The sequence below is a fragment of the Bos grunniens genome, chromosome 13, assembly GCF_055505025.1.
Source record: "Bos grunniens cultivar Pamir isolate PY7600 chromosome 13, Bosgru_T2T1.0, whole genome shotgun sequence".
Lineage (NCBI taxonomy): Eukaryota > Metazoa > Chordata > Mammalia > Artiodactyla > Bovidae > Bos > Bos grunniens.
Genome location: NC_141177.1, coordinates 24,908,132 through 24,922,297, shown reverse-complemented (window position 1 = coordinate 24,922,297; position 14,166 = coordinate 24,908,132). Strand labels below are relative to the sequence as shown.

At 48.5% G+C, this 14,166-nt stretch overlaps 1 protein-coding gene across 2 annotated transcripts; it reads right to left on the bottom strand.

Moving 5' to 3' along the window:
* Window positions 1-1,261: 1,261 nt before the first annotated feature.
* PCK1 (phosphoenolpyruvate carboxykinase 1) lies at window positions 1,262-7,150 on the bottom strand. Of its 2 annotated transcripts, XM_086330924.1 has the most exons (10): window positions 7,052-7,150; window positions 6,626-6,890; window positions 5,588-5,769; window positions 4,655-4,858; window positions 4,358-4,545; window positions 3,962-4,124; window positions 3,121-3,345; window positions 2,901-3,032; window positions 2,400-2,495; window positions 1,262-2,050 (listed from the first exon to the last, which is right to left on the bottom strand). In XM_086330924.1, the coding sequence occupies exons 2-10, from the start codon at window positions 6,847-6,849 to the stop codon at window positions 1,596-1,598; spliced, it is 1,869 nt and encodes a 622-aa protein (XP_086187050.1). In that variant the 5' UTR covers window positions 6,850-6,890; window positions 7,052-7,150; the 3' UTR covers window positions 1,262-1,595. The 2 variants fall into 2 exon arrangements, with proteins under 2 accessions (XP_086187050.1, XP_086187051.1); XM_086330925.1 differs by lacking the exons at window positions 4,358-4,545; window positions 7,052-7,150.
* Window positions 7,151-14,166: the final 7,016 nt, after the last annotated feature.

The window sequence follows — 14,166 nt, the reverse complement described above, 5'->3', positions numbered from 1 at the left end:
TTTGAAAGCCACTGATTTAAATTAATACAGCAGATAGCACTTAATTCAGTTAAATGATTTTTTGCTGTCAGTGATTTTGCTATCAGAACATGACACTTTGCCAGCGGAGCCCCGTCGGCTCTCAGCTCCTTAAAGGGGAAGAAAACTCTGGTTATGGTTTGGCAGCCCTGAAGGACCCACCTGGCCTTGGTTTCCCCACCTATAACATCGGGTGGATCTCAGCTTGCCCATCCACGTGGATCCCAGAAGAAACAGAGGACTTTAAGGGGACGGTGAGTCCATAAGCTGTGGAAGCGAGCAGAGCTGAGAAGAACTGACTTCCTGGTGTGTGCTGAGCAGGAGAGCTGGCCCAGAAAGGAGACTAGCAGCCAGAGAAAGCCCGGTGCATCTATTGAACACATGTGCCCGGTCCAGCATGTGGTCTGTTCAAACTGCCCGGAGGACCCGATAAACACTGGGGACAGAGGCACCAGAGGAGGGTGCAAGGCAGCCCACTTGAGCCCATCAAAGGCATGATGCCCTGTATACAGAAGGTGCTCCATCAATGCCTTTTGCTGTTTTCTTCTGAAGGATATTTCTGTCTCCACTCTCCTCCCCAGTGGATGACAGTGAAGAAAAGAGTTGCTGAAAAGGGCATTTATTGACAAAAGTCTGTGAAATTGGACACAATATAATTCTTATGAAAGGCCTAAGCCCCACACCCAAGGTTTTGTCAAGAAGCATGCTTTAAACTCTCCTGTTCCCCTTACCCAAGACCCACAATTTAAAGGTTTGTGGATGTTCAAGGGCACTAATGGATGGCTTCGAGTTAATTCAGAAAACCCAAAGCATGGTGCCGTGTCACCTCTGGGTGACAGTCTCTCTGCTCACACCTCCCCATCTGGCCCCCTCCACCCCCCAGCTCACCCCCTCCACCAAGGTGGTCCCACGTTCTTTGGAAGGGATTCTATCACAGAAGGTTTCATCAGAGTCCCCTCTTCTTGGCTGTTCAGATAAGAAAAACCAGGCAAACAAATTCATCTTTTCTATAAAAGTTTATTTTGTGATTTTTTTTTCCAAGAAGTGTTAGGGGAAAATGTTGAAATTATGTAAAGGTAAGGAACCATGGTATATAAAAATAATTTAAACACACATATTAATAAGAAAGCAACATTGCATTCTAGCAACAACTAGGAGGTAATCTTGCCCAAGATTTTTCCAAAGTCATTAAATACGTTTTAGACGACAGTACACAGACACACACGCATGTGCACACACACATATATACAGCTCAAGTGTCCTTTTTCTGTGCATCCTGGCTAACTGATACAGCTAAGGGGAAAAGACAAAGAAGACTGCTTGAGTGTCCCTAAGTTGAACAAACGTGCATTGTATCATGAATGTTTGCTATTTCCTGGAGCCTGCTATTTCCCTCCCCAACCTCTTTAGTGACTAGCTTCAGTCTGCTGTACGGTCTTATCTGAAAAATTAAGGGTTTCGATCAGCCCCTGGGTGCGCTCATTGCGGTGCTGCAGGCAGTGAGAATTCGGGAAGCGCCGTGTCTCCTGCTCCTGGTGCGTTGTGTGGATTGGAGGTGGACAGTCAGGCGAACCTGATTACATCTGGCTGATTCTCTGCTTCAGGGCCAGGACCTGATTCTTGATCTCTGGGGGTAGATCGACGTTCACTTGCTCCTCAAGGTACTTCTGTATTTCCTCCACCTCCTCCTCCCAGAACTCCTTGGAGATGTGGAAGAGCTCCTTCACGTCGACATCCCCCAGGCCCCGGAGGTCCAGGGCATCCTCATCGGGGATGTAGCCGATGGGCGTGAGCTTGGCGCCGCCTTCCCTGACCACGCGGTTGAACATCCACTCCAGCACCCGGGAGTTCTCGCCGAAGCCGGGCCAAAGGAACCTGCCGGCCTTGTCCTTTCGGAACCAGTTGACATGGAAGATCTTGGGCAGCTTGGCTGCGGGGCGCTGGGCCATGCTGAGCCAGTGTGCCAGGTACTGGCCGAAGTTGTAGCCGAAGAAGGGGCGCATGGCGAAGGGGTCGTGCATGATGACTTTGCCTGTTAACAGGGGACTCTGTGGGTAAGTGAGGCCTCACAGGACTATGGGCACACTTACTGTTGACACAGCCCCCTGGCTTTCTGTACCTCTCTGCATATACAGAGAGAGACAAGGGGAGACAGAGAGATAAAGAGACAGAGGGGCAACTGAGAGACAGAGATATAGAGACAGAAAGAGACAGAGAGACACAGAGATATAGAAACAGAGAGAGAGAGACAGAGAGACATAGAAACAGAGACAGAGAGAGACAGAGAAGCAGAGCAACAGAAAAAACAGAGAGTCGGAGAAACACAGAGATAGAGCTGTCACTGTCCCTTCTTGGTGGCCCCGGATCTTGGCCAGACTCACCCTTGTACTCCGCCGCTGCCGTGGCCTCAGATCTCATGGCCGCCCCCACAAACACACCGTGCTGCCAGCTGAGAGCCTCGTAGACCAGAGGGACACCTTTAGCAGGAGAAAGAAACACTCCTTAGAGGCCTTGACCCCCAGCCCCCTTCAGCCACGACGCCATCTCCCAAGTGGAAAGACATGCTGCATGTCGTCTCTCTTCTAAAGGGGCTGATGCTGGAGCGCCAGAGCTAAGGGCGGACACTGCCACGTCAGAGTCATGGCAGGAGGCCACGTGGCCAAAGTCAAACTAGGAGCCCCATCCCTGGACAAGGACCCCGGAGTTTCAGCGGCCAGAGACTAAGTTCTACGCCCGAGCTTGCTCATTACCCTGTCATTTGTGAAAGGAAGCTCCGTATCCCTGACATCCTTCAACCAGGTCACGGAACGTGAGCCCTTGTAGTGACACATCCCCCCATAGTGACACACCCGTGTCCCAGCCTGATTGCCCAGGAGCCTCACCAACAGGCCGGCGCCCTCCGAAGATGATGCCCTCAATGGGCACGCCCTCTGGAGACTCCCAGTCAGGGTCAATGATGGGGCACTGGCTGGCCGGAGTGCAGAACCGTGAGTTGGGGTGGGCACAAGGCTCCCCTACAGCAGCAAGGGAAGACAGGCCCTGAGCGTCTGGCCAAGCACACACACCCAAGGGCCGGGGCGCCGGGCCTCCTGGGGGGCTTACCATCCTTGGGGTCCCACTCCTTGCCCTTCCAGGAAATGAGCTTGATGCCTGAGGCCAGCGGCTGATCAATGCCTTCCCAGTAAACGCCCCCGTCACTGGTCTCGGCCACGTTGGTGAAGATGGTATTCTTCTGGATGGTCTTGATGGCGTTGGGATTTGTCTTCACAGAGGTTCCCGGAGCGACACCAAAAAACCCATTCTCTGGATTGATGGCCCGCAAGTTACCTGGAAAGTTTTAAACCAAGGAGTGGAAGTGAGTACCAAGGGAAGTGTACCATCTTATATCTTGCCAGGTTAATTTCTGCACCAAATTCTCAAGTCTTTATTTTTTCCCTCCTCCCCAGAATCTCTTTCTCTTGCCTCATGCCAGCATTATTAATCAACTTTGACTTTCTTACCAGTTTCCCATCAAACTATTTTAACCAACCCAGGTATCTAAGTGGTAAAGAATCTGCCTGTCAATGCAGGAGATGTGGGTTCGATCCCTGGGTCAGGAAGATCCTCTGGAGAAGGAAATGGCAACCCACTCCAGTATCCTTGCCTGGGAAATCCCATGGACAGAGGAGCCTGGCGGGCTACAGTCCATGGTGTTGCAAAGAGTCAGACATGACTTAGCAACTAAACAAAATATAAACAAACAGTGATAGAAGGTCCCATTTCAATCCAGATTGGATATGAGATTAAAGAAAGCTGATGGAATACATATGTCCGAGCTTTTGCAAGAACTAACTGAATTTAAAAATCCAGACACTGTGGACTTGGGAGGATTTGGCATGTTTAAACCCCAAAACTTCACTCAGGTCCAACGATTATCATCAACACCCGGGCCTAAAAGAGTCACCTTGTTGGTCAAATTTCATCCAGGCGATATCATCACCCACACACTCTACTTTCCATCCCGGGAGAGTAGGGTTCATCATGGCCAGGTTGGTCTTCCCACAGGCGCTGGGAAACGCAGCCGCGAAGTACTTCTTCTGGCCCTTGGGGTTGGTGATGCCCAGAATCTGTTGGAGACAAGATTTCTCCTGAAGCACTTGGTTCCTTTCTGCCCCAGAGGTCCATGCCCTAGTCTAGGAGGGGGCCTGGAAGCCATTCATCGTTACTGATGGAATTCCCAGTGTCCTTGGAGCACTGGAACTCTGATGCATACCAGGAATGCTAATGCAGTAGGGGTCTGCCACTTCCCCTCCTCTGCCCGACCCTCTGCTGCACACATTTAGAATTCCCTGCGTCTTACCAGCATGTGCTCTGCCAGCCACCCCTCCTCCTTGGCCAGCCGGCTGGCCATCCTGAGGGCAAAGCACTTCTTCCCAAGGAGCGAGTTCCCGCCGTACCCACTCCCAAAGGAGATGATTTCTCGGCGGTCGGGCAGGTGGGCGATGAGTGTGAGCTCGGGGTTACAGGCCCAGTTGTTAACCAAAGGCTCTGTGCAGGAGGACACGCCCACATGAGTGTGCCAGGTCCCCAAAGGAGTTTAAGGGCAGGCTTTTTCTTTTTTTAATTCTGGCTTTTGATTTTGAAATAATGTGCTTACTTTTTAAAGGCAAAGGGCACCCCACGGAGTGGAGGCACTTGACGAACTCGCCGTCCCCCAGCGCTTCCAGGACGCTGGTGCCCATCCTCGTCATGATGCGCATGCTGGTCACCACGTAGGGCGAGTCTGTCAGCTCGATGCCAATCTTGGACAGAGGAGAGCCCAGGGGCCCCATGCTGAACGGGATGACATACATGGTGCGACCTGTGGGGCCGGGAGGTGGGAGCTGGTGAGAAACAACCCCAGACTCACAGACAACCACCATCTGTGACCCTTCTCATGATCCCCCTCCGACAGCATCACGTCTTGCTTGCCACCAGCCCCTTGATTGGAAGAGTCCACTGAGAGTCCTGTGGACTTCAAGGAGATTACTCCAGTCAATCCTAAAGGAAATCAACCCTGAATACTCATTGGAAGGACTGATGCTGAAGCTCTAATACTTTGGCCACCTGATGCGAAGAACCAACTCATTGCAAAAGACACTGGGAAAGATTGAAGGCAAAAGTAGAAAGAAGTGGCAGAGGATGAGATGGTTGGATGGCATCACCAACTCAATGGACAAGAGTTTGAGCAAAGTCTAGGAGATAGTGGCGGACAGAAGAGCCTGGCATGCTGCAGTCCATGGGGTTACAAAAAAGTAGGACACAACTTAGCAACTCAACAACACCAAATGAAAAGGTGGACACAACAGCAAAATTAAAGAGTTTTCATAAATGTGCAGCTGGGTTCCACCAAGCTATCTTAAATTCACAAGCGTAGAAATTAGTCTATAAAACAAGAACTGAGATGTACGTTTTCAACATGTGGCCAGTTCTCATGTGGAATTTATAACTCTCTGAGCAATGGGAGTTCCTGGGACAATTACCAGTAGGACAGAGATGATAATAAAAGGTTTGCTGATATTGTACCCAGTCAAATAAATGTTTCACTCACCCTTCATGCACCCCGGAAATCGGATGTTGAATGCTTTTTCAAAATCCTCCTCGGACATCCAGCGGCCCAGCTGGCTGAGGCCGTTTTTGGGGATGGGCACCGTATCTCTTTGCTCTCGAGTGATGATGACCGTCTTGCTTTCAATTCTGGCCACATCCCTGGGGTCAGTGAGAGCCAACCAGCTGCAAAGAAAAAAAAAATAAAATACACAGATTAGGGGCTTCCCTAGTGGCTCAGTGGTAAAGAATCCACCTTGCAATGCAAGGGACACAGGTTCGATTTCTGATCCAGGAAGATCCTACATGCCATGGAGCAACTAAGCCCTTTCACCACAACTGTTGAGCCTGAGCCTGTGTGTAAGATCCCGGGAGCCTCAACTACTGACGCCCCCACACTCTAGAGCCCGTGCTCTGCAACAAGAGAAGCCACCACAATGAGAAGCCCTGGCACTGCAACCAGAGAGTAGCCCCTGCTTTCTGCAAGCAAAGAAAAGCCATCGCAGCAATGAAGAACCTGCACAGCGAAAAATAAATAAGTAAATAAAAATTTTAAATACACAGGTGGGGATTAGAGAAGTGCTGGTATTCTGCATGGCATCTGCTCCCTAGGTTCCCTCAGCCATGGACCATTCAGGAAGGGACCAGTGTTCTCATCATGTTCTTCCCACACATGGCAGGTACCAAGGGCACTAAGGATGCTGCATCAATGTGGACACAGCCACGTCCACTGCGAATAGTCGGAGGGACACTCACTAGACCAGGAGTTCATGTTTTAGGACAGGGCGTGTCTGACCTTCCCTTGAATCAGGGACCTGGTTTGCAAAGACAGTTTGCATGTGCCCCTTCATTGATGACTTGGACTGCTCTGCAAACATTGTAAAATTAAGTCTACACAGTTCTGGCTCTTTTACTAAGCTTTTCAAGAGTCTGCAAACCACACAGCCCCGCCCCAGCTCTGCTGAGGCCCTCCGCCCCCTTGTTCCACCTGCACCCTGGGTAGAGAGGAAAGCCGAATGCCAGGGGGCAGAGGCGTGCTCACCAGTTGTCATACTTCTTCAGCCTCTTGATCACACCCTCCTCCTCCATGTGGCTCAGCAGCTGCCGGTTCTCCTCCTCGGAGCCATCGCAGATGTGGACTTGGTCGGGCCGGCACAGCTTGGCGCTGCTCTCCACGAACTCCCTCACGGCCTGGGGCAGGCTGTCCAGGGAGCCCCGGACGATTTTGGCTGAGTAGTTGAGGCCGTCTGAGAGCTGAGGAGGCATCTCTGCAGAGCTGGGCTGGGGGGCACGGATGCCAAGGTTCCCTGCAATAGAAAAAGCACAGGCTTCCTGAACAAGATAACCATGGACACCCTCAACTCTGCACACTTGGTCGGGGTCACCGATGTGGCTGGGAGGAAAAAGAAAAGCAGTTCCAGTTAGCACTGAAGTCTGTTAGAAACGCATGTGAACAGGCTGTGCCTACCTTTCTCTTTGGACGATCAGGTCAGAGGCCAAAGGGTCCCTTGCAAGGCTCTTCCCGCGGGTGAGTGTGCGTTCCCAATGGGAAGGCCCTGTTTAGGGTTTGGAGGCAGAACTTCCTGGCCTTTAAATTCCAAGAAAGAGAGAGGCCTGGCCCCCAACCACACCCAGAGAGGCTCGACTCTGACGTCAGGGGCTGGTCTTTGGATCACGGCCACGATCAGTTATGCTTTGGACTGGCTCACCACAATAAACCCAGGCAGATAATCATTGAACAGACAGTCGTTAATGAGTGCCACGTGGCCTGCGGCCCCTGGACCAGCCATGGCAGGCCCTTACACAACTTCTGATTGATGGAGCTCTGCCCCAGTCCCCTGAAGATGCGAAACACAGGCCCTCCCATTGAAGGGCAGGGTGGAATGGCACAGAGCCTCGTGGGGGACCTCAGGGGTTTTGGCCATGCGTCTTGTGTACAGATGGCTGCTGGTTGCCAGAATAGAGCAGTGGTGAGGTGTCACCCCACAGGCAAAGGCCCATGGGAAGAACACCCCCAAATGTGGGATGGTGCCTGGCTTATTGGCAACTGTCTGACCTAATTAAGGGCTATTAACCTTATAGTGTCCATGGTGTGCCCCCTGCCCCTACCCCAAGTATAAATTCCACAAGGGCAAGGATCTCTATCTATTTTGTTCCTTTCTGTATGCACAGTTTCTGGCACACAGTAGGTGCTGAATGAATAAATGCAGAGCGTTGTTGTAAGTGCTCTGCATTGACTAACTCCTTGCACCCTAAGTGGAGTCCACAAGCCCCACTGTGTGCAGACAAGGACACTGAGGCATCAGGGATCTGGCGACTACCCCCCAATCCCAGACTGGACTCCCTGAGGACCCTCAGTCACACCTGCCTTGTGGATTTTTCAATATGTTCCTAGGTGGCCAGGGAAGGTGGGGGCTACCTCTGCCCAGCCCACTCTGTGAGCTGCATTTGTCGTTTCTACATTTGCAAACACCACAGAGACCCCTCCGCTTTCCTGGGGCCGTTTAAACATATCCTAAGGTACAAAGTTTCTCTTCTTTTAGAAAGCATCTAAAAGACCAAGATGGTTCAGACAGAGTTGCAGAGAGGGGCTGGAACACAAGCCGCCGAGCTCCGGACTGCCTCTTGTAAGGGACCTTTGCCCTTCCTGGAACCTTCCACGTATCATCCCAGGAGTTCTGGGCTGGGTGCAGTATTTCTGGAGTCAACTGTACACTTTTTTGTTGCCCTTGCAAATCCTAGCGTCCAGGGAGTGGAGGGGGCTTGGCAGTTTTGCTCGATTACACTTGAGCAATGAGACCTTTATAACAGCTGTAAAAAAAATTTGCTTTGCAAGCCATCACAACATCAGTCCAATTTAATGAGCTATGGAACTGCTGGCTAGCTTTTCGAGAACACTGGGTGAGAAGTCAGGAGAACAGGGCCAGGCCCCAACCACCGGCAGCCAGCCCCACAGCTCAGTGGGCGTCCTCTCACTGGAGGAGGTCAGTGGAAACCTGCCCTCGTGCCCCGTGGAGTGTGAGCCGAGACGGCTCCAAGACTGTGTCTGTGAGGAGCTGTGACAATCACAAGGCATTGGGAACAACAATCTCAGACCAGAAGTTCTTTGAGGACCATCCTATGGGACTTCACTCCCACCGCCGTGTTGAGTGTACACACGTCACCAACTTCCACCAAAACTATCAACCCATTGCTATGTTTCATTTACTCAGATTTTGTGTGTGTGTGTAACATAAGGCTTTGTTTGTAAAAGCCAAAGCTGAAAACAAGCCAAATGTCCACTAAGTGGGTAAGGAAATTGTGGGGCACCTATACAGGATAATACATGACTATAAAAAGAATGAAGCTATGAATTATGAAATAATAATGCAGCATTGAGGGAAAGTACAATTTTTAGAATGTAAACATTTTTATGATTCCCATCATATAAAATTCTACAAAACAAACTAATTTACTGTGAAAGTATAAATCAATAGTTGCTGTGAGGGCAGAAGGAGAGATTTTTTTAAAGGATACAAGCAAGTTCATTTATTCAGACTTTTAATTCAGCCAATTGAATCTTTCAGTGTAAGTACAACGGGAGATGTTTCTGTTTAGTTTAAAATCATTTGCCTAAATGGTCACTGAAATTCATTCATAACAATGCTGTCAACCAAACAGAAGCGTGTCCGGTCTAATTTCTACCACAACGTAACACTCCGTTGCTGGGGACACTTTCTGAGCATCTGACATGAGTGAAATTAGCCATTCAGAGGCACAACCTTTGAGTGAATACGAAGCACACACATTCACACCCGGGTGGCTGATCTTCCCAAGTGAGTAGAGATTCCCAGTTTGCTGATTAAAAACTGTAATAGTGAAACCGAGCCCCCCAAAATCGTGTTCCCTTACTCAGTTTATGATTAATCTCTCTACCCAAACTGTCCCCTTATCTGCCTCTTCTGACCTCAATCCTGTTCTTGTCCCCTCAGAACTCCATGCTGTGCTAACTGAGCACTAATCAACCCGAGTTAGATAACTAAGACCATTGTTGTCAGAACTTCATTAACGCACTGAGGTTGCTGCTGTAGGTCTCATCATTAACGTACAAACTCGGATTGTTTCTCCAAGGCCAGGTGAACTCACAGACCCCTGAGCCACAGATCACCTGGCCAGAGAGTCATAAACCAGAGAATCCTGACCCCTGAAAGTATGGTTAAGAAATGTCACAAAACAATGGTCAATTCCTGTTTCTTTGCTCTTCCTCTTTAAAAACACCCCAACTCAGAGACCAAGATGGAGCAGATCTGAGGCTTGTCTCCGGCTGCCCCACTTGATGCCCTCTGTTGATGATGACTCAGGACCCAGGTCTGTCCCTGTCCTCGGAGACTCCCTGCCCCAGAAGGGACTCACTGAGCAATGTTTTCAAAGGACTGACTGGTGATGTTGTGTCTTCCCCATTTACCCACGGGCTTCACTGTAAATGGGTTTCCCAGGTAGTTCAGACGGGAAAGAATCTGCCTGCAGTGCTGGAGACCTGGGTTCAGTCCTTGGTCCAGGAATATCCAATGGAGAAGGGAATGGCTACTCACACCAGTATTCTTACCTGGAGAATTCCATAGACAGAGGAGCCTGGCAGGCTATATATAATCCATGGGGTCGCAAAGTGTTGGACACGACTGAGTGACTAACACTGAGTTGTAAGTCAGTCTCAGAACTGAGTACCAGCCATGGGGACCTGCCGTGGCAGCTCTGCTATCGCTCTGCTGCTGGACTCCCTGAGGACCCTCAGTCACACCCGCCTTGTGGATTTTTCAATACATTCCTAGGTGGCCAGGGAAGGTGGGGGCTACCTCTGCCCAGGCCACTCTGTGAGCTGCATTTGTCGTTTCTACATTTGCAAACACCACAGAGACCCCTTGGCTTTCCTGGGGCCGTTTAAACATATCCTAAGGTACACAGTTTCTCTTCTTTTAGAAAGCATCTGAAAAGTTGAGCCCAGACACAAAACTGCTTTGTTGAAAGGAGAAAGATCAGACACTGAAAAAAAAAAAAAAAACAGTTTCACTACATCTCCTTGAGGTCACACACACTTTTTTTTGTTGTCCTAAGCTGTAGCTGGCTGACCCCAGGGTTCTGAGGAGTGAGGAAGCAAGACTTTGAAAAGCCTTTGTGTAATTTGTGCTGTGTCCGACTGTTTGCAGCCTCATAGACTGTAGCCTGCCAGTTCCTCTGTCCATGGGATTTCTTAGGCAAGAATACTGGAGTCGGTTGCCATTTCCTTCTCCAGGGAATATTCCTGACCCAGGGATGGAACCCAAGTTTCTTGCATCTCCTACACTGGCAGGCGGAATCTTTACCACTAGCGCCACCTGGGAAGCCCACTGAAAAGCCTTTATCGTGAAAAACCTTTATCATGTGCAAAACAGATAAGTAGTGGGAAGCTGTTATATAACACAGGGAGCCTATACGTATGTGTGTGTGTGTGTGTGTGTGTGTGTATAGACACACACACACATATATATATGTGTGTGTGTCATAGAGCCTGGTACTCTATGACAACCTGGAGGGGTGGGATGGGAGGAGGAGGGAGACTCAAGAGGGAGGAGATATATATATAATTATGGCTGATTTATGTTGTTGTACAGCAGAAAGCAACACAACATTGTAAAGCAATTATCCTATAATTAAAAAAGAAAAGAAAAGATTTAAGTTGCCTGTGTGGATGGAGCCGTCAGGAGGGCAACTCAGAATCCGAGGCAGGACCAGGATGAAAGGTATGAGCAGGTGAGGCGAGGGGTGGGGAATGGCTGCATTCCAGATAAGCAATGAAAAGCAAAGCCATGAACTTGGGCGGAATCTCCCAGAAGATTTTGAGAACAGTTTGATTGACATATATTGGAGTTTTCCTGGTTACCTTGAGGCCAATAAAATTAAAACAGAAATTCCCAAGACCAGCCAACCAGAACTTGGAGTTCCTGTAGAGTCAGGAGCCGTGGTATCCACCCTGTGTTCTGAGGGATTTAGGGGGCATTCTTCTGAGTCTTCTCAATGTTAGGTCCACGGATCAAGGCAAATTGGAAGTGGTCAAACAGGAGATGGCAAGAGTGAATGTCGACATTCTAGGAATCAGTGAACTAAAATGGACTGGAATGGGTGAATTTAACTCAGATGAGCATTATATCTACTACCGTGGGCAGGAAGGAGAAGGCAATGGCACCCCACTACAGTACACTTGCCTGGAAAATCCCATGGACGGAGGAGCCTGGTACGCTACAGTCCATGGGGTTGCTAAGAGTCAGACATAACTGAGCGACTTCACTTTCACTTTTCATTTTCATGCACTGGAGAAGGAAATGGCAACCCACTCCAGTGTTCTTGCCTGGAGAATCCCAGGGACGGGGGAGCCTGGTGGGCTGCTGTCTATGGGATCGCACAGAGTCGGACACAACTGAAGTGACTTAGCAGCAGCAGCAGCAATGGGCAGGAATCCCTTAGAAGAAATGGAGTAGCCATCATGGTCAACAAAAGAGTCTGAAATCCAGTACTTGGATGCAATCTCAAAAAAGACAGAATGATCTCTGTTCGTTTCCAAGGCAAACCATTCAATATCACAGTAATCCAAGTCTATTCCCAAACCAGTAATGCTGAAAAAGCTGAAGTTGAATGGTTCAATGAAGACCTACAAGACCTTTTAGAACTAACACCCAAAAAAGATGTCCTTTTCATTAGAGAGGAATAGAATGCAAAAGTAGGAAGTCAAGAAACACCTGAGGTAAAGGGAAATCTGGCCATGGAATATGGAATGAAGCAGGGCAAAGGCTAATAGAGTTTTGCAAAGAGAATGCACTGGTCATAGCAAACACCCTCTTCCAAAAACACAAGAGAAGATTCTACACATGGACATCACCAGATGGTCAACACTGAAATCAGATTGATTATATTCTTTGCAGACAAAGTTGGAGAAGCTCTATACAGTCAGCAAAAACAAGACTGGGAGCTAACTGTGGCTCAGATCATGAACTCTTTATTGCCAAATTCAGACTTAAATTGAAGAAAGTAGGGAAGACCACTAGACCATTAAGGTATGACCTAAATCAAATCCCTTGTGATTATACAGTGGAAGTGAGAGATAGATTTAAGGGACTAGATCTGATAGATAGAGTGCCTCATGAACTGTGGACGGAGGTTCGTGACATTGTACAGGAGACAGGGATCAAGACCATCCCCATGGAAAAGAAATGCAAAAAAGCAAAATGGCTGTCTGAGGAGGCCTTACAAATAGCTGTGAAAAGAAAAGAAGCGAAAAGCAAAGGAGAAAAGGAAAGATATACCCATCTGAATGCAGAGTTCCAAAGAATAGCAAGGAGAGATAAGAAAGCCTTCCTCAGCGATCAATGCAAAGAAATAGAGGAAAACAACAGAATGGGAAAGACTAGAGATCTCTTCAAGAAAATTAGAGATACCAAGGGAACATTTCATGCAAAGATGGGCTGGATAAAGGACAGAAATGGTATGGACCTAACAGAAGCAGAAGATATTAAGAAGAGGTGGCAAGAATACACAGAAGAACTGTACAAAAAAGACCTAGATAATCACGATGGTGTGATCACTGACCTAGAGCCAGACATCCTGGAATGTGAAGTCAAGTGGGCCTTAGAAAGCATCACTATGAACAAAGCTAGTGGAGGTGATGGAATTCCAGTTTAGCTATCTCAAATCCGGGAAGATGGTGCTGTGAAAGTGCTGCACTCAATATGCCAGCAAATTTGGAAAACTCAGCAGTGGCCACAGGACTGGAAAAGGTCAGTTTTCATTCCAATCCCAAAGAAAGGCAATGCCAAAGAATGCTCAAACTACCACACAATTGCACTCATCTCACATGCTAGTAAAGTAATGCTCAAAATTCTCCAAGCCAGGCTTCAGGAATACGTAAACTGTGAACTTCCAAATGTTCAAGCTGGTTTTAGAAAAGGCAGAGGAACCAGAGACCAAATTGCCAACATCTGCTGGATCATGGAAAAAGCAAGAGAGTTCCAGAAAATCAGCTACTTCTGCTTTACTGACTATGCAGAGTTCCAAAGAATAGCAAAGTCTTTGACTGTGTGGATCACAATAAACTGGAAAATTTTGAAAGAGATGGGAATACCAGACCACCTGACCTGCCTCTTGAGAAACCTATATGCAGGTCAGGAAGCAACAGTTAGAACTAGACATGGAACAACAGACTGGTTCCAAATCGGGAAAGGAGTACGTCAAGGCTGTATATTGTCACCCTGCTTATTTAACTTATATGCAGAGTACATCATGCGAAATGCTGGGCTTGAAGAAGCACAAGCTGGAATCAAGATTGCCAGGAGAAATATCAATAACCTCAGATATGCAGATGACACCACCCTTATGGCAGAAAGTGAAGAGGAACTAAAAAGCCTCTTGATGAAAGTGAAAGAGGAGAGTGAAAAAGTTGGCTTAAAGCTCAATGTTCAGAAAACAAAGATCATGGCATCTGGTCCCATCACTTCATGGGAAATAGATGGGGAAACAGTGGAAACAGTGGCTGACTTTATTTTGGGGGGCTCCAAAATCACTGCAGATGGTGATTGC

Coding starts and splice junctions, on each gene's coding strand:
- PCK1 (XM_086330924.1), bottom strand. CDS start 6,849: ATGCCTCCTCAGCTCTCAGACGGCCTCAACTACTCAGCCAAAATCGTC. Junction 4,859..5,587: donor ATTTCCGGGGTGCATGAAGG/GTGAGTGAAACA, acceptor CCGGCCCCACAG/GTCGCACCATGTATGTCATC. Junction 4,125..4,357: donor GGCTGGCAGAGCACATGCTG/GTAAGACGCAGG, acceptor TGTCTCCAACAG/ATTCTGGGCATCACCAACCC.